This window comes from Ailuropoda melanoleuca, chromosome 16 (genome assembly GCF_002007445.2).
Source record: "Ailuropoda melanoleuca isolate Jingjing chromosome 16, ASM200744v2, whole genome shotgun sequence".
Classification (NCBI taxonomy): domain Eukaryota; kingdom Metazoa; phylum Chordata; class Mammalia; order Carnivora; family Ursidae; genus Ailuropoda; species Ailuropoda melanoleuca.
The window spans coordinates 81,984,220-82,008,387 of record NC_048233.1 but is presented as its reverse complement, the minus strand read 5'-3'; the positions used below and the strand labels follow the sequence as shown (position 1 = coordinate 82,008,387).

The window sequence follows — 24,168 nt, the reverse complement described above, 5'->3', positions numbered from 1 at the left end:
GCCGGGGGGTGGCGGAGGGAAGTCTCCAGGGGCTGCGGAGGGGCCAGTGCCAGGGCCATCAGGATGGTCGGTACCCAAGCCCTGCCCTCCCCTGCCCGCTCTGTGGCCCTCGATCCACACTCCTCGGGGAAGGCGCTTCCATAGGGTGGCGGAGACGTCGTCCTTAGTGCCCACACCACTATCCACGAGCTCTGCCACTTTGGGCGAATCAGTAGGCCTCCCTAAGCCTTACTGTCCTCATCTGTGCGATGGGTATGACCACACCTGCCCCGTCGGGTGGTCATGACCAAATGCAAGTCATTTTGAGGGCCCAGCCTATGGTGGCGGCGTGCTGTTTCCCCGAGACCCCGTGGGTCTCATGCCCTTCTTGCTCCGCCCTGCTCAGGGGACCAGATTGTGGGTGCCACCATCTACTTCGACAACCTGCAGTCAGGTGAGGTGACCCAGCTGCTGAACACCATGGGGCACCACACTGTGGGCCTGAAGCTGCATCGCAAGGGGGACCGCTCCCCTGAGCCTGGCCAGACCTGGACCCACGAAGTCTTCAGCTCCCGCAGCTCCGAGGTGGTTCTGGTGAGTGCCTGGCCGGCCCGTCTGTGCCCTGAGCTCCCTCTGGCCACACTGACCTGCTGGTCACTTTCTAAGCCTTGTGTCTGCCTCTACTGGACCTCTCTTGTGGTTCCTTCTCCTACTTTCGCCCCTGTGCACTCTCGTGTTGAGCCAGACCGCGTCTTCCTATGCACGTGTGGCGTGTGGCTGACGTTGCCCCTGAAAGTCTCCCATCGGTCTCTCCAGAGTGCCGCAGCATGGGAACCCACTCACGCGGTCTGGCCCGACATGCCAGGAGGAAGGTCAGCTACTTTGCAAGAGTCTTCAAAATAATCTTCCGGGTGCCCTGCTCTGCCTCCTAGACACCATTTTTCTCCTTCCAGAGGCCTGGACTCATCTGTGAGTCAGAGGCTGGGCAGCCAAGTGCCTGGGGGACATTTCTTTGCTCCTTCTGATGGCTTGTTTGTTTAACAAATAGTGGGTCCTCAAAGTGAAAGCGTTAACCCAAGCTCAGCGAGTCTCAACAAATGCTTTCTGAGGACAGGTCCCTGGGAGGATTCCCCGTCCCCATAAACAAGCCAGTGAGTTGAGAATTGAGAGCCCAAGGGCCAAATCCATGCAGAGCTGGGAGGCATCGCACTGGGACGTGATGGGCCGATTGGAATCTAGAACTGATTGTAAATCCTTCTTCCAGACCACACAAGGTGGGAGTCCACCCTGCTTCTCTCCCCCATGGCTTTTGCTTTCCCAGAGTTTCCCCAGATCGTTTGTTTTCCTCCTGTGACGTGGCTGTCAGTCCCTTCCTTTCCCCCTCCGTGCTCTGCCCCAGGAGGCTCCGTGGGCCTCCGTTCTGGTCCCAGCTTCTTTGGGAAGCAGGCAACCACGTGGTCGGCTGGGCTGTGGCCGGGCGTCTGTGGCTCAGGCAGAGCCCGCTGCAACCTCTGTCGGCCGTGTCTTTCCGCAGAGCGGGGACGATGAGGCCTACCAGCGCATCTACACCACGAAGATCAAGCCTCGGCTGAGGTCGGAGGATGGACTAGAAGGGGATCCTGGGGAGACCCAGAGCCGCACCATCACAGTGACTAGAAGGGTCACGGCCTACACTGTTGACGTGACAGGCCGCGAAGGAGCCAGGGAGATTGATATCAGCAGCCCAGAGTTCAAGATCAAGATTCCACGGCATGAACTGACTGAAATCTCCACTTTGGATGTGGACACCCATCCTGGCAAGACCGTGATCAGACTGCCCTCGGGCTCGGGGGCAGCGTCTCCTACCACAGGCTCTCTGGTGGACATCCGAGCGGGGTCCGTTTCCGCTTCGGGACCAGAGCTCCAAGGTGCTGGCCACTCGAAGCTCCAGGTCACCGTGCCTGGGATAAAGGTGGGGAGCCCAGGCGTCAATGTCAGTGGAAAGGGCTTGGACTTGGGTGGCAAAGGAGGGGTCCATGTGCCAGGAGTGGACATTTCGTCTTCTCTTGGGGGAGGGGCAGTGGAGGTGCAGGACCCATCTCTGGAGAGTGGCAGTTATGGGAAAATTAAAATTCCCACTATGAAGGTGCCAAAATTCGGTGTCTCGACAGCACCCGAGGGCCAGGCGCCAGTGGCAGGGTTGAGTGTTTCTGCACCTGAATTCTTTGTGGGGCACAAGGGTGGCACGCCAGGCCTGACCATTGGCGGGAACATCCAGACCCCTCAGCTAGAAGTCAGTGCTCCTTCTGCCAATATTGAGGGGCTTGAGGGGAAGCTGAAGGGCCCCCAAATCACTGGGCCATCCCTTGAGAGTGAAGTAGGCCTGAAAGGTGCCAAGCCACAGGGCAGCATAGGGGCGGACATCTCTGGGCCCAAAATCGAGGGCACTATCGCTGGCTCCAATGTGGAGGTTCAAGCCCCTGACATTGATATTCATGGGCCTGGGGGCAAACTGAATATGCCCAAGATGAAAGTTCCCAAATTCTCCATATCAGGTTCTAAGGGAGAGGGCACTGGCATTGATGTGACACTGCCCACAGGTGAAGTGACTCTTCCTGGGATCTCTGGGGACGTCAGCCTGCCTGAAGTTGCTGCTGGGGGGCTGGAAGGGAAGGTGAAGGGTACGAAAGTCAAGACTCCTGAAATGATGATACAGAAACCGAAAATCTCCATGCAGGATGTGGATCTGAGCCTTGGATCCCCTAAACTGAAGGGAGATATTAAGGTGTCAGGGCCTGGGGTGCAAGGTGATGTTAAAGGCCCTCAAGTGGCAGTTAAAGGCTCCAAAGTGGACATAGAGACACCTAGCCTTGAGGGGACCCTGACGGGACCCACCCTTAGTAGTCCTTCTGGGAAAACAGGAATGTGTGGGATCTCTATGGCAGACGTAGATCTAAAGGTGGCTGCACCTAAAGTGAAAGGGGGTGTAGATGTCACACTCCCCAAAGTAGAAGGGAAAGTCAAAGTCCCTGAAGTGGATGTCAAGGGCCCCAAGGTGGATGTCAGTGCCCCAGGTGTGGAAGTTCATGGCCCAGAATGGAACCTGAAAATGCCCAAGTTCAGCACTCCAAGAGTTGAAGGGGAAGGCCCAGATGTAGACGTGAAACTACCCAAAGGAGATGTCAGTATTTCGGGGCCCAAGGTCAATGTGGAGGCTCCAAATGTCAACATAGAGGGCCTGGGAGGCAAACTTAAAGGCCCTGATATCAAGCTGCCTGAAGTGAGTGCCAAGACACCGAAGGTCTCCATACCTGATGTTGATTTGCATGTTAAAGGCACAAAGGTTAAAGGAGAGTATGATGTAACAGCCCCCAAACTTGAAGGGGAACTGAAAGGCCCCAGAGTGGACATTGATGCCCCAGGTGTGGATGTTCAGGGCCCAGACTGGCATCTGAAGATGCCCAAGATGAAAATGCCCAAGTTCAGTGTGCCTGGCTTCAAAGCAGAGGGCCCAGAAGTGGATGTGAACCTGCCCAAGGCTGATGTGGACATTTCTGGGCACAAGGTAGAAGTTAGTGCTCCGGATGTGAGCATGGAGGGACCAGAAGGGAAATTGAAAGGACCTAAGTTTAAGATGCCTGAGATGAATATCAAAGCCCCCAAGATCTCCATGCCAGATGTGGACTTACATTTGAAAGGCCCTAAAGTAAAAGGAGAATATGATGTCACAGTGCCAAAAGTGGAAGGTGAGATTAAAGTTCCTGATGTTGAACTTAAAAGTGCCAAAGTGGATATCGATGTTCCAGATGTGGACGTTCGCGGCCCAGACTGGCACCTGAAGATGCCCAAGATGAAAATGCCCAAGTTTAGTGTGCCTGGCTTCAAAGCAGAGGGCCCAGAAGTGGATGTGAACCTGCCCAAGACTGACATTGACATCTCCGGACCCACAGTGGATGTTGAAGTTCCAGATGTGAACATTGAAGGACCTGAAGGAAAGCTGAAGGGTCCCAAGTTTAAGATGCCTGAGATGAATATCAAGGCCCCTAAGATCTCTATGCCTGATGTGGATTTGCATATGAAAGGTCCCAAGGTCAAGGGAGAATATGATGTTACAGTGCCAAAGATGGAAGGGGAACTCAAAGGGCCAAAAGTAGACATCAGTGCCCCAGATGTTGAGGTTCATGGTCCTGAATGGAACCTAAAGATGCCCAAGATGAAAATGCCCAAATTTACCATGCCCAGCCTCAAAGGGGAGGGCCCAGAAGTGGATGTGAACCTTCCAAAGGCTGATGTGGACATTTCTGCACCCAAGGTAGATATTAGTGCTCCAGACTTGAGCCTTGAAGGACCAGAAGGAAAGTTGAAAGGCCCCAAGTTTAAGATGCCTGAGATGCACTTCAAAGCTCCTAAGATGACTCTGCCAGATGTTGACTTAGATCTTAAAGGACCCAAAATGAAAGGCAGTCTAGATGTGTCAGCACCAAAAGTAGAAGGTGAGATGAAAGTTCCAGAAGTGGACATCAAAGGACCCAAGGTAGACATTAAAGCACCAGATGTGGAAGTCCAAGGTGCAGACTGGAGCCTGAAAATGCCCAAGATGAAAATGCCCAAGTTCAGCGTGCCCGGCTTGAAAGGAGAGGGCCCAGATGTGGATGTGAACCTGCCCAAGGCTGACATTGACATCTCTGGACCCAAAGTTGACATTGAAGCCCCAGATGTGAGCCTTGAAGGTCCAGAAGGGAAGCTGAAGGGCCCCAAGTTTAAGATGCCTGAGATGCACTTCAAGACCCCCAAGATCTCCATGCCGGACATGGACCTACACTTGAAAGGTCCTAAGGTGAAGGGGGATGTGGACGTGTCTGTGCCCAAGATAGAAGGTGAAATGAAAGTGCCAGATGTGGACATCAAAGGACCCAAAGTGGACGTCGATGTCCCAGATGTGGATGTTCACGGCCCAGACTGGAACTTGAAAATGCCCAAGATGAAAATGCCCAAGTTCAGCATGCCTGGCTTCAAAGGTGAGGCCCCAGAAGTGGATGTGAACCTGCCCAAGGCTGACATTGACATCTCTGGACCCAAAGTGGACATTGAAGCCCCAGATGTTAACATTGAAGGACCAGAAGGAAAGCTGAAAGGCCCCAAGTTTAAGATGCCTGAGATGCACTTCAAGGCTCCCAAGATCTCTATGCCTGATGTGAACTTGAATCTTAAGGGGCCAAAACTAAAGGGAGATGTGGATGTGTCTGTGCCTGATGTGGAAGGTGAAATAAAAGTTCCAGATGTGGACATTAAAGGGCCCAAAGTTGACATCAGTGCTCCAGATGTTCAAGGACCAGACTGGCACCTGAAGATGCCCAAGGTGAAAATGCCCAAGTTCAGCATGCCTGGCTTCAAAGGAGAGGGCCCAGAAGTGGATGTGAACCTGCCCAAGGCCAACATTGATGTCTCAGGGCCCAAGGTGGATGTGGAAGTTCCAGATGTCAATATCGAAGGTCCAGATGTAAAAGTAAAAGGTCCTAAATTTAAGATGCCGGAAATGAATATAAAGCCTCAGAAGATATCCATGCCAGATGTTGGTTTGCATTTGAAAGGACCTAAAATGAAAGGTGATTATGATGTTACAGTTCCAAAAATAGAAGGAGAGATAAAAGCTCCTGATGTTGACATCAAAGGTCCCAAAGTGGATATTAATGCACCAGATATGGGAGTTCATGGCCCAGACTGGCATCTAAAGATGCCCAAAGTGAAAATGCCCAAATTCAGCATGCCAGGCTTCAAAGGAGAAGGCCCAGAAGTGGATGTGAACCTGCCCAAGGCCAACATTGATGTCTCAGGTCCCAAGGTGGATGTTGAAGTTCCAGATGTGAATATTGAAGGTCCAGAGGGGAAACTAAAGGGTCCCAAGTTCAAGATGCCAAGCATGAATATACAGACACACAAAATCTCTATGCCTGATGTTGGACTTAATCTAAAAGCCCCTAAACTGAAAACTGATGTAGATGTTTCCCTTCCCAAAGTGGAAGGAGACTTGAAGGCTCCTGAAATTGACATGAAGGCCCCAAAGATGGATGTGAATGTTGGTGATATTGATATTGAAGGTCCAGAAGGGAAGCTGAAAGGTCCTAAGTTTAAGATGCCAGACATGCACTTCAAGACTCCCAAGATCTCCATGCCTGATGTGGACTTACACCTGAAAGGCCCCAAAGTCAAAGGGGATGCAGACATGTCTATGCCAAAGATAGAAGGTGAAATGAAAGTGCCAGATGTGGACATCAAAGGGCCCAAAGTGGACATTGATGTCCCAGATGTGGATGTTCAAGGCCCAGACTGGCACCTGAAGATGCCCAAGGTGAAAATGCCCAAGTTCAGTATGCCTGGCTTCAAAGGTGAGGGTCCAGAAGTTGATGTGAACCTGCCCAAGGCTGACATTAATGTGTCTGGCCCCAAAGTGGACATTGATGCTCCTGATTTGGATATAGAGGGACCAGAAGGAAAATTAAAGGGCTCTAAATTTAAGATGCCTAAACTGAATATCAAAGCTCCTAAGATATCCATGCCAGATGTAGACTTGAATTTGAAGGGACCCAAAGTGAAAGGAGAAATTGATGCTTCTGTGCCTGAGCTAGAAGGTGATCTCAGAGGTCCACAAGTTGATATCAGAGGTCCTAGTGTGGATGTGGAGATGCCTGACGTTGATCTGGAATGTCCTGATGCAAAGTTGAAAGGCCCTAAGTTTAAGATGCCTGAGATGCACTTCAAGACCCCCAAGATCTCCATGCCGGACGTAGACTTACACTTGAAAGGTCCGAAGGTGAAGGGGGATGTGGATGTGTCTGTGCCCAAGATAGAAGGTGAAGAAAGTGCCAGATGTGGACATCAAAGGACCCAAAGTGGACGTCGATGTCCCAGATGTGGATGTTCACAGCCCAGACTGGAACTTGAAAATGCCCAAGATGAAAATGCCCAAGTTCAGCATGCCTGGCTTCAAAGGTGAGGGCCCAGAAGTGGATGTGAACCTGCCCAAGGCTGACATTGACATCTCTGGACCCAAAGTGGACATTGAAGCCCCAGATGTTAACATTGAAGGACCAGAAGGAAAGCTGAAAGGCCCCAAGTTTAAGATGCCTGAGATGCACTTCAAGGCTCCCAAGATCTCTATGCCTGATGTGAACTTGAATCTTAAGGGGCCAAAACTAAAGGGAGATGTGGACGTATCTGTGCCAAAATTGGAAGGAGATTTGAAAGGCCCCAGCATGGATGTGGAGATGCCTGACGTTGATCTGGAATGTCCTGATGCAAAGTTGAAAGGCCCTAAGTTTAAGATGCCAGACATGCACTTCAAGACCCCCAAGATCTCCATGCCCGATGTGGACTTACACTTGAAAGGCCCCAAAGTGAAAGGGGATGTGGACGTGTCTGTGCCCAAGATAGAAGGTGAAATGAATGTGCCAGATGTGGACATTAAAGGCCCCAAAGTAGACATCGATGTCCCTGATGTGGACGTTCACGGCCCAGACTGGCACCTGAAGATGCCCAAGATGAAAATGCCCAAGTTCAGCATGCCTGGCTTCAAAGGTGAGGGCCCAGATGTGGATGTGAACCTTCCCAAGGCTGACATTGACATCTCTGGACCCAAGGTGGACATTGAAGCGCCGGATATGAACATTGAGGGTCCAGAAGGAAAACTGAAAGGCCCTAAGTTCAAGATGCCTGAAATGCACTTTCATGCCCCTAAGATCTCCATGCCTGATGTTGACTTCAACTTAAAAGGGCCTAAAGTCAAAGGAGACTTTGATGTTTCTGCCCCAAAGCTGGAGGGAGAGTTAAAGGGTCCAGAAGTGGATGTCAAAGGTCCCAAATTGGATGTTGACATACCAGACGTAGCTGTGGAAGGTCCAGATGGCAAATGGAAAAGTCCTAAATTTAAGATGCCAGACATGCACTTTAAAGCTCCCAAAATCTCCATGCCAGACATTGATCTACACTTAAAAAGTCCCAAGATAAAGGGAGAAGTGGATGTTGATGCTCCCAAATTGGAAGGTGACCTCAAAGGGCCAGACCTCAAAGGTGATATCAGTGGGCCCAATATCGACATTGAAGGACCAGAGGGCAAATTGAAAGGTCCCAAATTCAAGATGCCTGACATGCATTTTAAAGCCCCAAATATTTCTATGCCTGATGTGGACCTAAATTTGAAAGGACCAAAAATCAAGGGGGATGTTGATGTGTCTGTGCCTGAGGTAGAAGGTAAAATTAAAGTACCAGATGTGAACATCAAGGGCCCCAAAGTAGACATAAATGCTCCGGATGTCCATGGCCCAGACTGGCACCTGAAAATGCCCAAGATGAAGATGCCCAAGTTCAGCATGCCTGGCTTCAAAGGAGAAGGCCCAGATGTGGATGTGAACCTACCCAAGGCTGACATTGATGTCTCAGGCCCCAAGGTGGACATTGAAGGCCCTGATGTTAACATTGAGGGTCCTGAGGGAAAGTTGAAAGGTCCTAAGTTCAAGATGCCTGAGATGAACATCAAAGCCCCCAAGATCTCCATGCCTGACTTTGATTTGCACCTGAAAGGTCCTAAGGTAAAGGGGGATGTGGATGTGTCTGTGCCCAAAGTGGAAGGTGACCTCAAGGGCCCTGAAGTTGACATCAAGGGCCCCAAAGTGGACGTTGATGTCCCAGATGTGGATGTCCACGGCCCAGAGTGGCACCTGAAGATGCCCAAGATGAAAATGCCCAAGTTCAGCATGCCTGGCTTCAAAGGCGAAGGCCCAGAAGTGGATGTGAACCTGCCCAAGGCTGACATTGATGTCTCAGGCCCCAAGGTGGACATTGAAGGCCCCGATGTTAACGTTGAGGGTCCTGAGGGAAAGCTGAAAGGTCCTAAGTTCAAGATGCCTGAGATGAACATCAAGGCCCCCAAGATCTCCATGCCTGACTTTGATTTGCACCTGAAAGGTCCCAAGGTAAAGGGTGATGTGGATGTGTCTGTGCCCAAAGTGGAAGGTGACCTCAAGGGGCCTGAAGTTGACATCAAGGGCCCCAAAGTAGACATTGATGTCCCAGATGTGGATGTCCACGGCCCAGAGTGGCACCTGAAAATGCCCAAGGTGAAAATGCCCAAGTTCAGCATGCCTGGCTTCAAAGGCGAAGGCCCAGAAGTGGATGTGAACCTGCCTAAGGCTGACATAGATGTGTCAGGACCCAAGGTGGATGTTGAATGTCCTGATGTGAATATTGAAGGACCTGAAGGAAAGTGGAAAAGTCCAAAGTTTAAGATGCCTGAAATGCATTTGAAGACTCCAAAGATATCCATGCCAGATATTGATCTTAATTTAACAGGTCCAAAAATAAAAGGAGATGTGGATGTCACAGGTCCCAAGTTAGAGGGAGAACTGAAAGGCCCTGAAGTCGACCTCAAAGGCCCCAAAGTGGACATTGATGTCCCAGATGTGGATGTTCATGGCCCAGACTGGCACCTGAAAATGCCCAAGATGAAAATGCCCAAGTTCAGCATGCCTGGCTTCAAAGGAGAAGGCCCAGATGTGGATGTGAACCTACCCAAGGCTGACATTGATGTCTCAGGCCCCAAGGTGGACATTGAAGGCCCCGATGTTAACATTGAGGGTCCTGAGGGAAAGTTGAAAGGTCCTAAGTTCAAGATGCCTGAGATGAACATCAAAGCCCCCAAGATCTCCATGCCTGACTTTGATTTGCACCTGAAAGGTCCTAAGGTAAAGGGGGATGTGGATGTGTCTGTGCCCAAAGTGGAAGGTGACCTCAAGGGCCCTGAAGTTGACATCAAGGGCCCCAAAGTGGACGTTGATGTCCCAGATGTGGATGTCCACGGCCCAGAGTGGCACCTGAAGATGCCCAAGATGAAAATGCCCAAGTTCAGCATGCCTGGCTTCAAAGGCGAAGGCCCAGAAGTGGATGTGAACCTGCCCAAGGCTGACATTGATGTCTCAGGCCCCAAGGTGGACATTGAAGGCCCCGATGTTAACGTTGAGGGTCCTGAGGGAAAGCTGAAAGGTCCTAAGTTCAAGATGCCTGAGATGAACATCAAGGCCCCCAAGATCTCCATGCCTGACTTTGATTTGCACCTGAAAGGTCCCAAGGTAAAGGGTGATGTGGATGTGTCTGTGCCCAAAGTGGAAGGTGACCTCAAGGGCCCTGAAGTTGACATCAAGGGCCCCAAAGTAGACATTGATGTCCCAGATGTGGATGTCCACGGCCCAGACTGGCACCTGAAGATGCCCAAGATGAAAATGCCCAAGTTCAGCAAGCCTGGCTTCAAAGGCGAAGGCCCAGAAGTGGATGTGAACCTGCCCAAGGCTGACATTGATGTCTCAGGCCCCAAGGTGGACATTGAAGGCCCCGATGTTAACGTTGAGGGTCCTGAGGGAAAGCTGAAAGGTCCTAAGTTCAAGATGCCTGAGATGAACATCAAGGCCCCCAAGATCTCCATGCCTGACTTTGATTTGCACCTGAAAGGTCCCAAGGTAAAGGGGGATGTGGATGTGTCTGTGCCCAAAGTGGAAGGTGACCTCAAGGGCCCTGAAGTTGACATCAAGGGCCCCAAAGTAGACATTGATGTCCCAGATGTGGATGTCCACGGCCCAGAGTGGCACCTGAAAATGCCCAAGGTGAAAATGCCCAAGTTCAGCATGCCTGGCTTCAAAGGCGAAGGCCCAGAAGTGGATGTGAACCTGCCTAAGGCTGACATAGATGTGTCAGGACCCAAGGTGGATGTTGAATGTCCTGATGTGAATATTGAAGGACCTGAAGGAAAGTGGAAAAGTCCAAAGTTTAAGATGCCTGAAATGCATTTGAAGACTCCAAAGATATCCATGCCAGATATTGATCTTAATTTAACAGGTCCAAAAATAAAAGGAGATGTGGATGTCACAGGTCCCAAGTTAGAGGGAGAACTGAAAGGCCCTGAAGTCGACCTCAAAGGCCCCAAAGTGGACATTGATGTCCCAGATGTGGATGTTCATGGCCCAGACTGGCACCTGAAAATGCCCAAGATGAAAATGCCCAAGTTCAGCATGCCTGGCTTCAAAGGAGAAGGCCCAGATGTGGATGTGAACCTACCCAAGGCTGACATTGATGTCTCAGGCCCCAAGGTGGACATTGAAGGCCCCGATGTTAACATTGAGGGTCCTGAGGGAAAGTTGAAAGGTCCTAAGTTCAAGATGCCAGAGATGAACATCAAGGCCCCCAAGATCTCCATGCCTGACTTTGATTTGCACCTGAAAGGTCCCAAGGTAAAGGGGGATGTGGATGTGTCTGTGCCCAAAGTGGAAGGTGACCTCAAGGGCCCTGAAGTTGACATCAAGGGCCCCAAAGTGGACGTTGATGTCCCAGATGTGGATGTCCACGGCCCAGAGTGGCACCTGAAGATGCCCAAGGTGAAAATGCCCAAGTTCAGCATGCCTGGCTTCAAAGGCGAAGGCCCAGAAGTGGATGTGAACCTTGCCCAAGGCTGACATTGATGTCTCAAGCCCCAAGGTGGACATTGAAGGTCCTGATGTTAACATTGAAGGACCTGAGGGAAAGTTGAAAGGTCCTAAGTTCAAGATGCCTGAGATGAACATCAAAGCCCCCCAGATCTCCATGCCAGACATTGATCTTAACCTGAAGGGCCCTAAAGTGAAGGGTGATGTGGATGTGTCTTTACCCAAGGTGGAAGGTGAGATTAAAGTTCCTGAAGTTGACCTCAAGGGCCCCAAGGTGGATGTTGATGTTCCAGATGTTGATGTCCATGGCCCAGATTGGCACCTGAAGATGCCCAAGATAAAAATGCCCAAGATCAGCATGCCAGGCTTCAAAGGAGAAGGCCCAGAAGTTGACGTGAACCTCCCCAAGGCTGACATTGATGTCTCAGGACCCAAGGTAGATATTGATGTTCCAGATGTGAATATTGAAGGTCCAGATGCAAAACTGAAGGGCCCCAAGTTCAAGATGCCAGAGATGAACATCAAAGCTCCTAAGATATCCATGCCAGATTTGGACCTTAATCTTAAAGGCCCTAAAATGAAAGGAGAGGTGGATGTTTCCCTTCCAAATGTAGAAGGTGATATGAAAGGGCCTACTATTGACATCAAAGGCCCAAAGATAGATGTAGATGCTCCAGATATTGACATTCATGGCCCTGAAGGCAAATTGAAAGGTCCGAAACTGAAGATGCCAGACATGCATGTAAACATGCCCAAGATCTCCATGCCAGAAATTGACCTGAATTTGAAAGGCGCAAAGCTTAAGGGAGATGTTGATGTTTCTGGGCCCAAACTGGAAGGTGACGTTAAAGCTCCCAAGTTGGATGTAAAGGGCCCAGAAGTGGACATTTCTGGTCCTAAGGTCAATCTTGAAGGCAAGTCAAAGAAATCACGCTTTAAGCTTCCCAAATTTAATTTTTCAGGCTCCAAAGTTCAGACACCTGAGGTGGATGTCAAAGTTAAAAAGCCAGATATCGATGTGACAGGTCCAAAAGTTGATATTAATGCTCCTGATGTTGAGGTCCAAGGAAAAGTGAAGGGATCCAAGTTCAAAATGCCTTTCCTGAGTATTTCATCTCCTAAAGTTTCTATGCCTGATGTGGAGTTAAATCTGAAAAGTCCTAAAGTCAAAGGAGACTTAGATGTTACAGCTCCTAATTTAGAAGGTGACCTTAAAGGATCCAAAGTAGATATTAAAGCACCAGAAGTTCATCTTGATGCACCTGATATGGATGTTCATGGTCCAGATTGGAATTTGAAAATGCCCAAAATGAAAATGCCCAAGTTTGGTGTGCCTGGCTTAAAAGCGGAAGGGCCAGAAATGGCTGTAGATCTGCCAAAAGGAGATATCAACATAGAGGGTCCCAGAATGGACATTGAGGGTCCGGAAATCAATGTGGAAGGTATAGAAGGAGGCCTAAAAGGTCCCAAACTCAAGATGCCTGACATCAATATCAAAACTCCCAAGATCTCCATGCCTGACATTGATTTAAACCTGAAGGGTCCCAAGATGAAAGGTGATATGGATGTTTCTTTGCCCAAAGTCGAAGGGGATCTGAAAGGGCCAGAGATTGATATCAAAGGGCCCAAAGTGGACATTGATGCCCCTGGTGTGGATGTTCATGGCCCAGACTGGCACCTGAAAATGCCCAAGGTGAAAATGCCCAAGTTCAGCATGCCTGGCTTCAAAGGCGAAGGCCCAGATGTGGATGTTACTCTCCCTAAAGCTGACATTGATATTTCTGGCCCCAAAGTGGACATTGATGCCCCAGATGTGAATATTGAAGGCCCAGATGCAAAACTGAAGGGCCCCAAGTTCAAGATGCCTGAGATGAACATCAAAGCCCCCAAAATCTCCATGCCTGACCTTGATCTGAGCTTGAAGGGCCCCAAAATGAAAGGAGATGTGGATATGTCTTTGCCAAAAGTAGAAGGTGACCTAAAGGGCCCTGAGGTGGACATCAAGGGCCCCAAAGTGGACATTGACACTCCCGATATTAACATTGAAGGCCCAGAGGGGAAACTAAAGGGGCCCAAATTCAAGATGCCAGAGATGCACCTAAAGACTCCTAAGATCTCCATGCCTGATATTGATTTAAACCTGAAGGGCCCCAAGGTGAAGGGTGATGTGGATGTTTCCCTTCCCAAGTTTGAAGGGGATCTGAAAGGCCCTGAAGTGGACCTCAAAGGTCCCAAAGTGGACATTGATGCCCCTGATGTGGATGTTCATGGACCTGACTGGCACCTGAAAATGCCCAAGATAAAAATGCCCAAAATCAGCATGCCTGGCTTCAAAGGAGAAGGCCCAGAAGTGGATGTGAACCTGCCCAAGGCTGACATTGATGTCTCAGGCCCCAAGGTGGACATTGAAGGCCCTGATGTTAACATTGAGGGTCCTGAGGGAAAGTTGAAAGGTCCTAAGTTCAAGATGCCTGAGATGAACATCAAAGCCCCCAAGATCTCCATGCCTGACTTTGATTTGCACCTGAAAGGCCCCAAGGTCAAAGGAGATGTGGATGTTTCCCTGCCTAAGGTGGAAGGTGACCTCAAGGGGCCTGAAGTTGACATCAAGGGCCCCAAAGTAGATGTTGATGTCCCAGATGTGGATGTCCACGGCCCAGACTGGCACCTGAAGATGCCCAAGGTGAAAATGCCCAAGTTCAGCATGCCTGGCTTCAAAGGCGAAGGCCCAGAAGTGGATGTGAACCTGCCCAAGACCGACATTAATGTCTCAGGACCCAAGGTGGACATTGATGTTCCAGATGTCAATATTGAAGGTCCAGATGCAAAACTGAAGGGCCCCAAGTTCAAGATGCCTGAGATGAACATCAAGGCCCCCAAGATCTCCATGCCTGACTTTGATTTGCACCTGAAAGGCCCCAAGGTCAAAGGAGATGTGGATGTTTCTCTGCCTAAGGTGGAAGGTGAACTAAAGGCCCCTGAAGTTGACATCAAAGGGCCCAAAGTGGACATCGATGTCCCTGATGTGGATGTTCATGGTCCAGACTGGCACCTGAAGATGCCCAAGGTGAAAATGCCTAAGTTCAGCATGCCTGGCTTCAAAGGCGAGGGCCCAGATGTGGATGTGAAACTGCCCAAAGCTGACATTGACATCTCAGGACCCAAGGTGGACATTGACACTCCTGATGTTGACATTCATGGCCCAGAAGGGAAACTGAAGGGTCCCAAGTTTAAAATGCCTGACCTGCACCTCAAGACACCCAAGATCTCTGCCTGACTTTGATTTGCACCTGAAAGGCCCCAAGGTCAAAGGAGATGTGGATGTTTCTCTGCCTAAGGTGGAAGGTGAACTAAAGGCCCCTGAAGTTGACATCAAAGGGCCCAAAGTGGACATCGATGTCCCTGATGTGGATGTTCATGGTCCAGACTGGCACCTGAAGATGCCCAAGGTGAAAATGCCTAAGTTCAGCATGCCTGGCTTCAAAGGCGAGGGCCCAGATGTGGATGTGAAACTGCCCAAAGCTGACATTGACATCTCAGGACCCAAGGTGGACATTGACACTCCTGATGTTGACATTCATGGCCCAGAAGGGAAACTGAAGGGTCCCAAGTTTAAAATGCCTGACCTGCACCTCAAGACACCCAAGATCTCCATGCCTGAAGTGGACCTGAATCTGAAGGGTCCCAAGGTAAAGGGTGATGTGGATGTGTCTCTGCCCAAAGTTGAAGGTGACCTCAAGGGCCCTGAAGTTGACATCAAGGGCCCCAAGGTGAACGTTGATGTCCCAGATGTTGATGTCCATGGCCCAGACTGGCACCTGAAAATGCCCAAGGTGAAAATGCCCAAGTTCAGCATGCCCGGCTTCAAAGGAGAAGGCCCAGAAGTGGATGTGAACCTGCCCAAGGCCGACATTGACATCTCAGGACCCAAGGTGGACATTGACACTCCTGATGTTGACATTCATGGCCCAGAAGGGAAACTGAAGGGTCCCAAGTTTAAAATGCCTGACCTGCACCTCAAGACACCCAAGATCTCCATGCCTGAAGTGGACCTGAATCTGAAGGGTCCCAAGGTAAAGGGTGATGTGGATGTGTCTCTGCCCAAAGTTGAAGGTGACCTCAAGGGCCCTGAAGTTGACATCAAGGGCCCCAAGGTGAACGTTGATGTCCCAGATGTTGATGTCCATGGCCCAGACTGGCACCTGAAAATGCCCAAGGTGAAAATGCCCAAGTTCAGCATGCCCGGCTTCAAAGGAGAAGGCCCAGAAGTGGATGTGAACCTGCCCAAGGCCGACATTGACATCTCAGGACCCAAGGTGGACATTGATGTTCCAGATGTCAATATCGAAGGTCCAGATGCAAAACTGAAGGGCCCCAAGTTCAAGATGCCAGAGATGAACATCAAAGCTCCTAAGATCTCCATGCCTGATATTGACTTAAACCTGAAAGGTCCCAAGGTAAAGGGTGATGTGGATGTGTCTCTGCCCAAAGTGGAAGGTGACCTCAAGGGCCCCGAAATTGACATCAAAGGGCCCAAATTGGACATCGATGCCCCTGATGTGGACGTTCACGGCCCAGACTGGCACCTAAAGATGCCCAAGGTGAAAATGCCTAAGTTCAGCATGCCTGGCTTCAAAGGCGAAGGCCCAGATGTGGATGTTACTCTCCCTAAAGCTGACATTGATATTTCTGGCCCCAAAGTGGACCTTGATGCCCCGGATGTGAACATCGAAGGTCCAGATGCGAAATTGAAGGGCCCCAAGTTCAAAATGCCAGAGATGCACATCAAAGCTCCCAAAATCTCCATGCCTGACCTTGACTTTAACCTGAAGGGCCCCAAAATGAAGGGTGATGTGGATGTTTCTTTGCCCAAGGTGGAAGGTGACCTCCAGGGCCCTGAAATTGACATCAAGGGCCCCAAATTGGACATTGACACTCCTGATGTCAATATTGAAGGCCCAGAAGGAAAACTGAAGGGACCCAAATTTAAGATGCCAGAGATGCATATTAAAGCCCCCAAGATCTCCATGCCTGACTTTGACTTAAATTTGAAAGGGCCCAAAGTAAAGGGGGATGTGGACCTTTCATTACCTAAGGTGGAAGGTGATCTAAAAGGGCCAGAGGTGGACATTGAAGGTCCTGAAGGGAAGCTCAAAGGTCCCAAATTTAAGATGCCTGATGTCCATTTCAAAACCCCACAAATCTCCATGAGCGACATTGATTTGAACTTGAAAGGACCTAAGATAAAGGGAGATTTGGATATTTCCATTCCTAAACTGGAAGGAGATCTGAAAGGCCCCAAAGTGGATGTTAAAGGCCCTAATCTGGACATAGACACTCCTGATGTTGACATTCATGGCCCAGAAGGGAAACTGAAGGGTCCCAAGTTTAAAATGCCTGACCTGCACCTCAAGACACCCAAGATCTCCATGCCTGAAGTGGACCTGAATCTGAAGGGTCCCAAGGTAAAGGGTGATGTGGATGTGTCTCTGCCCAAAGTTGAAGGTGACCTCAAGGGCCCTGAAGTTGACATCAAGGGCCCCAAGGTGAACGTTGATGTCCCAGATGTTGATGTCCATGGCCCAGACTGGCACCTGAAAATGCCCAAGGTGAAAATGCCCAAGTTCAGCATGCCCGGCTTCAAAGGAGAAGGCCCAGAAGTGGATGTGAACCTGCCCAAGGCCGACATTGACATCTCAGGACCCAAGGTGGACATTGATGTTCCAGATGTCAATATCGAAGGTCCAGATGCAAAACTGAAGGGCCCCAAGTTCAAGATGCCAGAGATGAACATCAAAGCTCCTAAGATCTCCATGCCTGATATTGACTTAAACCTGAAAGGTCCCAAGGTAAAGGGTGATGTGGATGTGTCTCTGCCCAAAGTGGAAGGTGACCTCAAGGGCCCCGAAATTGACATCAAAGGGCCCAAATTGGACATCGATGCCCCTGATGTGGACGTTCACGGCCCAGACTGGCACCTAAAGATGCCCAAGGTGAAAATGCCTAAGTTCAGCATGCCTGGCTTCAAAGGCGAAGGCCCAGATGTGGATGTTACTCTCCCTAAAGCTGACATTGATATTTCTGGCCCCAAAGTGGACCTTGATGCCCCGGATGTGAACATCGAAGGTCCAGATGCGAAATTGAAGGGCCCCAAGTTCAAGATGCCAGAGATAAATATCAAGGCTCCCAAAATCTCCATGCCTGATGTTGACCTGGATTTGAAAGGACCCAGAGTCAAAGGAGATTTTGATGTGTCCGTCCCTAAGATTGAAGGTACTTTCAAAGGGCCAGAAGTAGACCTTAAGGGTTCAGGTCTGGATTTTGAAGGCCCGGATGCCAAACTCAGTGGCCCAAATTTGAAGATGCCGTCGCTGGATATGTCTGCACCTAGAGTAGCTGTTCCTGATGTTGATTTGCATTTTAAGGCACCCAAAATTGGGGTTTCTGGTCCCAAGTTGGAAGGTGCTGAACTGGACCTCAAAGGGCCCAAGGTTGATTTAGAAGCTCCAAGCTTAGATGTACACACAGAGAGCCCAGATATTAATATTGAGGGGCCAGACATTAAAATTCCCAAATTTAAGAAACCCAAGTTTGGTTTTGGGGCAAAAAGCCCGAAAGCTGACTTCAAGTCACCTGCCCTGGATGTGACTGTTCCTGAGGCAGAGCTGAACGTGGAGACTCCTGAAATTAGTGTTGGTGGCAAGGGCAAGAAGAGTAAGTTTAAAATGCCCAAAATTCACATGAGTGGCCCTAAAATGAAGGCCAAAAAACAGGGATTTGATTTGAGTGTTCCTGGGGGTGAAATTGATGCCAGTGTCAAGCCTCCTGATGCAGATGTCAGCGTCACCGGGCCAGACGCCACACTTAAAGCTGATGTGAAATCCCCCAAAACCAAGAAACCAATGTTTGGGAAAATGTACTTTCCAGATGTAGAATTTGACATTAAATCACCTAAATTTAAAGCTGAGGCCCCCCTCCCTAGCCCCAAACTGGAGGGTGAAATCCAGGCTCCTGACGTGGATGTTTCTTCACCGGGGATTCATGTGGAAGGTCCCGACGTCAAGCTGAAGGCTCCCAAGTTCAAGCTGCCGGGTATGGATGTCTCAGGAGGAAAAATAGAGGGTGACTGGAAAGGCCCCAGGGTGCAGGCAAACTTGGACGCACCTGATATCAACATTGAAGGCCCTGATGCTGAAGTCAAAACACCGTCGTTCGGCATTTCTGGCCCCCAGGTCTCCATCCCCGACGTGAACGTTAGCTTGAAAGGACCAAAGATAAAGGGTGATGTCCCCAGTGTGGGACTGGAAGGACCAGACATAGATCTGCAAGGTCCGGAATCAAAGATCAAGTTCCCCAAGTTTTCAATGCCCAAGATTGGTGTCCCTGGTGTGAAGATGGAAGGGGGAGGAGCTGAGGTCCATGCCCAGCTGCCCTCTCTCGAAGGAGGCTTGAGTGCACCCGATGTTAAGCTTGAAGGGCCGGATGTGTCTCTGAAAGGGCCAAAAGTCTCTATGCCAAAAGTCTCTGGACCTGACCTTGACCTGAACTTGAAAGGACCAAGTTTGAAGGGAGACCTGGATGCCTGTGTTCCAGGTGTGAAGGTGCACGCCCCAGGGCTTGACCTCAGAGGTCAAGGTGGAAAGGTGAGGCTGGAAGGAGACAGTGTGAAAGTGCCTGGGATCGACGCCTCGCTAAACCTTGGCGCCCCAGACGTGACCCTGAAGGGACCAAGTCTACAGGGAGACCTGGCTGTCTCTGGTGACATCAAATGCCCCAAAGTATCAGTAGGTGCTCCTGACCTAAGCTTGGAGGCCCCCGAAGGTGGCATTAAACTTCCCAAAATGAAGCTGCCCCAGTTTGGCATCTCGACTCCAGCGTCCGACTTGGACATGAATGTCAAAGGGCCACAAGTGACTGGAGAACTACAGGCACCAGGCGTGGATGTGAACCTCGGGGGCCTGAGCCTGAAAGGGCCTCAGATCTCTGGCCCTCAAATCTCAGCCCCAGACATGGACTTGAACTTGGAAGGACCAAAAATAAAAGGGAGCCTCGGGGCCACTGGTGAGATGAAAGGCCCCACGGTTGGAGGAGGTCTTCCAGGCATCAGTGTTCAAGGCCTCGAAGGAAACCTCCAGATGCCTGGAATTAAGTCCTCTGGATGTGATTTGGAGCTGCCAGGTGTGAATGTGAAACTCCCCACGGGGCAGATTTCTGGTCCTGAAATCAAAGGCGATCTGAAAGGTTCAGGGATAGGTTTCCATGGGGCTGCTCCCGACATTAGCGTCAAGGGGCCTTCACTTAACGTGGCCTCTCCTGAGTCAGATTTCGGTGTCAGCTTGAAGGGCCCGAAAATCAAAGGAGGTGTGGATGTTTCAGGGGGTGTCAGCGCCCCAGCTGTCAGCTTGGGCGAAGGGCACGTGAGTGTCAAAGGACCCCAGGCCTCCTCTGCTCTCAACCTGGATGCACCGAGGTTCACTGGGGGACTTCACTTCTCAGGACCAAAGGGAGAAGGAGGTGTGAAAGGAGGCCAGGTTGGACTCCAGGGTCCTGGGCTGAGTGTGTCTGGGTCTCCAGGTCACTTGGAAAGCAGATCTGGAAAAGTAACATTCCCCAAGATGAAGATCCCCAAATTCACCTTCTCTGGCCGTGAGCTGGTTGGCAGAGAAGTGGGGGTAGATATTAACTTCCCCAAAGCGGAGGCCACTGTCCAGGCCGGGGCTGGAGAGGGCGAGTGGGAAGAGTCTGACGTAAAACTTAAAAAGTCCAAAATCAAAATGCCCAAGTTCAATTTTTCCAAACCTAAAGGGAAAGGTGGTGTCACGGGCTCCCCGGAAGCATCCGTTTCAGGGTCCAAAGGCGACCTGAAAAGCTCGAAGGCCAGCCTAGGTTCTCTGGAAGGGGACGCCGAGGCTGAGATGTCATCACCCAAAGGCAAATTCTCCTTATTTAAAAGTAAGAAGCCCCGGCACCGCTCAAATTCCTTCAGTGACGAAAGGGAGCTCTCGGCGCCTTCCACCCCGACCGGGACTTTGGAGTTTGAAGGTGGGGAAGTGTCCCTGGAAGGTGGGAAAGCCAAAGGGAAACACGGAAAGCTGAAATTTGGTACCTTTGGGGGATTGGGGTCAAAGAGCAAAGGTCACTATGAGGTGACTGGGAGCGATGACGAGACAGGCAAGTTACAGGGGAGCGGAGTGTCCTTGGCCTCTAAGAAGTCCCGACTGTCCTCTTCTTCCAGCAATGACAGTGGGACTAAGGTTGGCATCCAGCTTCCCGAGGTGGAGCTGGTGGTCTCCAAGAAAGAGTAGCAGGCCTGTGTGTGTGTGTACATACATGTATAAAAATACATCAGCCCTGGGTGTGTTTGTATATAAACTCCGAGCGGAAACACGCCGACAGCCTCAGCGTAGTGCAAAGATCTGGTCTCTGCCCTCTGCCCTCTGGCGAGTGCTGAAAAAGCCAACCAGCCGCCTTCCTGCTCCTGGCCCGCCTGGAGCTTTCCAGATGGGAGTAAAGGGCTCCAAGTTCGTCCAGCCCATGTGCAGAGCCAACAGTATTTGCCTTGAGATTTCAGTTTCTTTCTTTTTTTCTTTTGCATTGAACGCTGAGAGCTCCTGTTTACTAAGCAAGCTTTTGTGTTTATTATCCTCATTTTTACGGAATATTGTTAGTGTCGGGGTAATGGAAACCCACTTTTTCATTGTAATGACTTTGGGGGCTTTTTTTTTAGTGAGGGTGGGGTGGGGTAGAAGGCAGTAGAGGGGGCCAGACCTCCACTTCTCCTAAGATTGAATCTATCTGAACAGCAAACACCCAAAGGGGGCCGAGGGGAGCTGCGAGGCAGGGCATGTGGGGGTTTTTAGATCTCTTTAGCGTCGCTTTTTTCCCCCAGGGGTGGCGGTCCCAGCCAGTTTGGTGCTCACGGGGAGAGAGAATTAGTATCTGTTTGCCAACTGGCCCACCCACCGGCCCAACACCAGGGGCTTCCGTTCTGTGCAGGTGGGAGAACTATTTCCTTCCTGGCCGCCACATTCCTGATACTAGTTCTGATTTCTTTTAATAAATGTTATCATGATTAAGACAATTTCCCGCACTTTAATGGCAAATTAATTGAGAATGTAAGAAAATCGATGCTGTCAAAGGCCAATAAAGCTGTTTATTAACCCTGATGCCTTGAGCTTCTGCATTCTGTGTTGGGAGCACGAGCCCAGCCCTGACCGTCGAGACTCAGTCCCTGCCTCGGATTTGCTGGATTCATTAATGGGTAATTGGGGGTGGGGGTCGGGGGAATCTCTGCTGCCCGGTTCTCACCCGGTGAGGCTGACTGCGCCATTGCCAAGACATCTTTTAGAGGCTTGGCACCCTGGCAGCCCGCGCCCCAGGACCCACCCCCCAACTTTGCACCCTCAGATGGGAATACCCAGTTCGGCAATGGTTCTGAATGGGTAAGAGGATACAGATATGAATGGAAAACAAGACCTACTGGAGTGGTAAAAAGGGCTCAGTCTGGCTCTGGGTTACAGGCATGCCATCTATTTCTGACTTGGCTGCAGGTTTGCTGGGTGGCCTCAAGTCACCTGCCCAGTCTGGGCCTCGGATTCCTCTTCTTTGAAATAAGGCTGCTGATCCCGTAGTAGACGTCTTTATGGTTCCTGCTAGTCCCACTAAACTTTGTGAAAAAGCTTTTTTTTTTCTTCAAAGATTTTATTTATTTATTTGACAGAGAGAGACAGCCAGAGAGAGACAGCCAGCAAGAGAGGGAACACAAGCAGGGGGAGTGGGAGAGGGAGAAGCAGGCTCCCAGCGGAGGAGCCTGATGTGGGGCTCGATCCCAGAATGCTGGGATCATGCCCTGAGCCGAAGGCAGACGCTTAACGACTGCACCACCCAGGCGCACCTATGAAAAAGCTTTTGTGACCAGTCTTCTTTTGATTTCCAGCTCTGCAGACAATACATGCTGGGGCGGGTGGGGGCAGGGGGAGGCTTCTAGAAACTGGCTTTTAATGTTGGTCATTGCTGAGCAGACAGGGCAGCACCTTCTTGGACCAACACAATTGGAACAAGCTCCTCCCCTCGCCACACCCTGGAGTTGCCGCCTTCCTGCCCCTGCACCTCTCAGATCACCCCAGACTGCAGATCACAGCTCCCACCCCATCTCACCCACCCAGGACCAGCTTGTCCGGGGGTTTTGGCACAGGGCGGTGGGGTCTGTGCAGGGGGGCGCTCCACCTGCCCTAGCTGGGATTACGCAGCTTCACCCATTTGCACCTCAGCCAGCAGAGCCTGTGTCCCTGGGGGTTGTGGAACTCCAGAGCAGCTCTTGGTTTTGGAAAGAGGGAACAAGGGAGGTCCTGGAAGCCCCATTGCATTTCTCAAGATGAGCGACCTACAGTCATTGCTTTTGTGAATTAGGCAAGACACTTAACCCCTTTGAGCTCTGCTTCTTTGCCCATAAAATAGGCATACGTATCCATAGGGCCAAAGAGTCTGCTCAGGGATTTGGGTTGTCGACTGTGCAAGGACACCACACTGGAAGGGGGTAGCATCCACATCACAGCCGTACGTTTGTATGGGGGTGGGTGTGGGGGCCTAGAAAGGCAGGTGCACACCCTTCCATGCACACTCAAGGGCGAGAGGACTCACGTGCCCACCATCCCCTGGGCAGGACTGCCCTGGTTGTCAATAATACATCAATTAGCATTTTTTTTTTTTTTAGCTTGAGGAAGGGGGTTTAGGCTGGTGGTGAGTCTCAGTGATGGCTCCCGGGCGCTTGGGGTGAGAGCTCAGTGGCTGGGGTAGCCACGGGTGGAGGGTAGGAGGGAGAAGAAACATGGCTACAGGCCATTCCAATGTGAGAAACCTCTCAGCTGGCGGCTTCTCCATCAGGCCCAGGCTGGAGGCAGTGGCCCAGGAACAGGAGCCCTCCCTCCTGCAGTGACTGTGATCACACAAGGGACAGCATGGAGGAGGCACCCGGGAAGGGTGGGGTGGGGGGCTGGAGAAGCACTTGCAGGCCCGTCCCAGCTGACTTTTCTTTGCCACCTGCTGGCCCCTCTCATTTCCCTCTCTCCCTCTGCTCCCCCTGCTGCCTCGTCACCAGCCACCCCTGCCCTCTGAGGATGCTCCATGTTATTCCCCACAATCCTGCAGGGCCCCCATGCGAGAGGTCTTGCGCTTTGAGGTCGCCGGTGGAAGTAACATCAGGAGACTGGGAAGGGGCTGGGCTGGGCTCCCCCAGGTCCTTCCTCGGAGTTGCCCGAGCCATCCGAGGGCTGGACTGTTGCCTCACCTTGTACCTTGCTTTTGGCTGTGCGATCGTGTGTGGGAAGTGGTGTGGTGAAGGGGACATTTCAAAAATGGAGGGACTTTGAAATGCATCACATGCTCACAGATGGCAGTAAATATTTTTCATTCACACAAACACATTTCTAAATCTGGCAGGGTCCCTAGAGGAAACAAAATTCTGCTGGAAGATAGGTCAAGCACAGAGGCTATGAAAAAGGTACTACTGTTCAAGGAGGAGTGGGCAGGGGACAGCGCAGCCAGCCACAGAAGGGAACAGGGACAGCAGGAAGCTGGTACCACTCGGAGGCCTGAAGGGTCCTGAAGGGGCCTGGGGAGGAAATGGTGTTCCTGGAATCCAGCGCAAGCTGGAGGCAGAGGACGGTTCACTGGCAGGAGCTGTAGCCACGAAGGACCACAGCATCTGCCAGAAACTGCCAGCCATGGGAAACAGGAAGACGTGGTC

The 24,168-nt window shown here is 50.9% G+C and overlaps 1 protein-coding gene across 1 annotated transcript in view; it reads left to right on the top strand.

The window, feature by feature from the left end:
* The window catches only part of AHNAK (AHNAK nucleoprotein), a 33,328-nt gene extending 11,739 nt beyond the window's left edge, over window positions 1–21,589 (top strand). Inside the window, 5 exon segments of the mRNA XM_034646216.1 lie at window positions 386–573; window positions 1,514–6,810; window positions 6,992–11,438; window positions 11,440–14,490; window positions 15,257–21,589. Coding sequence (XP_034502107.1) covers window positions 386–573; window positions 1,514–6,810; window positions 6,992–11,438; window positions 11,440–14,490; window positions 15,257–20,728 — 18,455 coding nt within the window. The 3' untranslated portion in view covers window positions 20,729–21,589.
* Window positions 21,590–24,168: the final 2,579 nt, after the last annotated feature.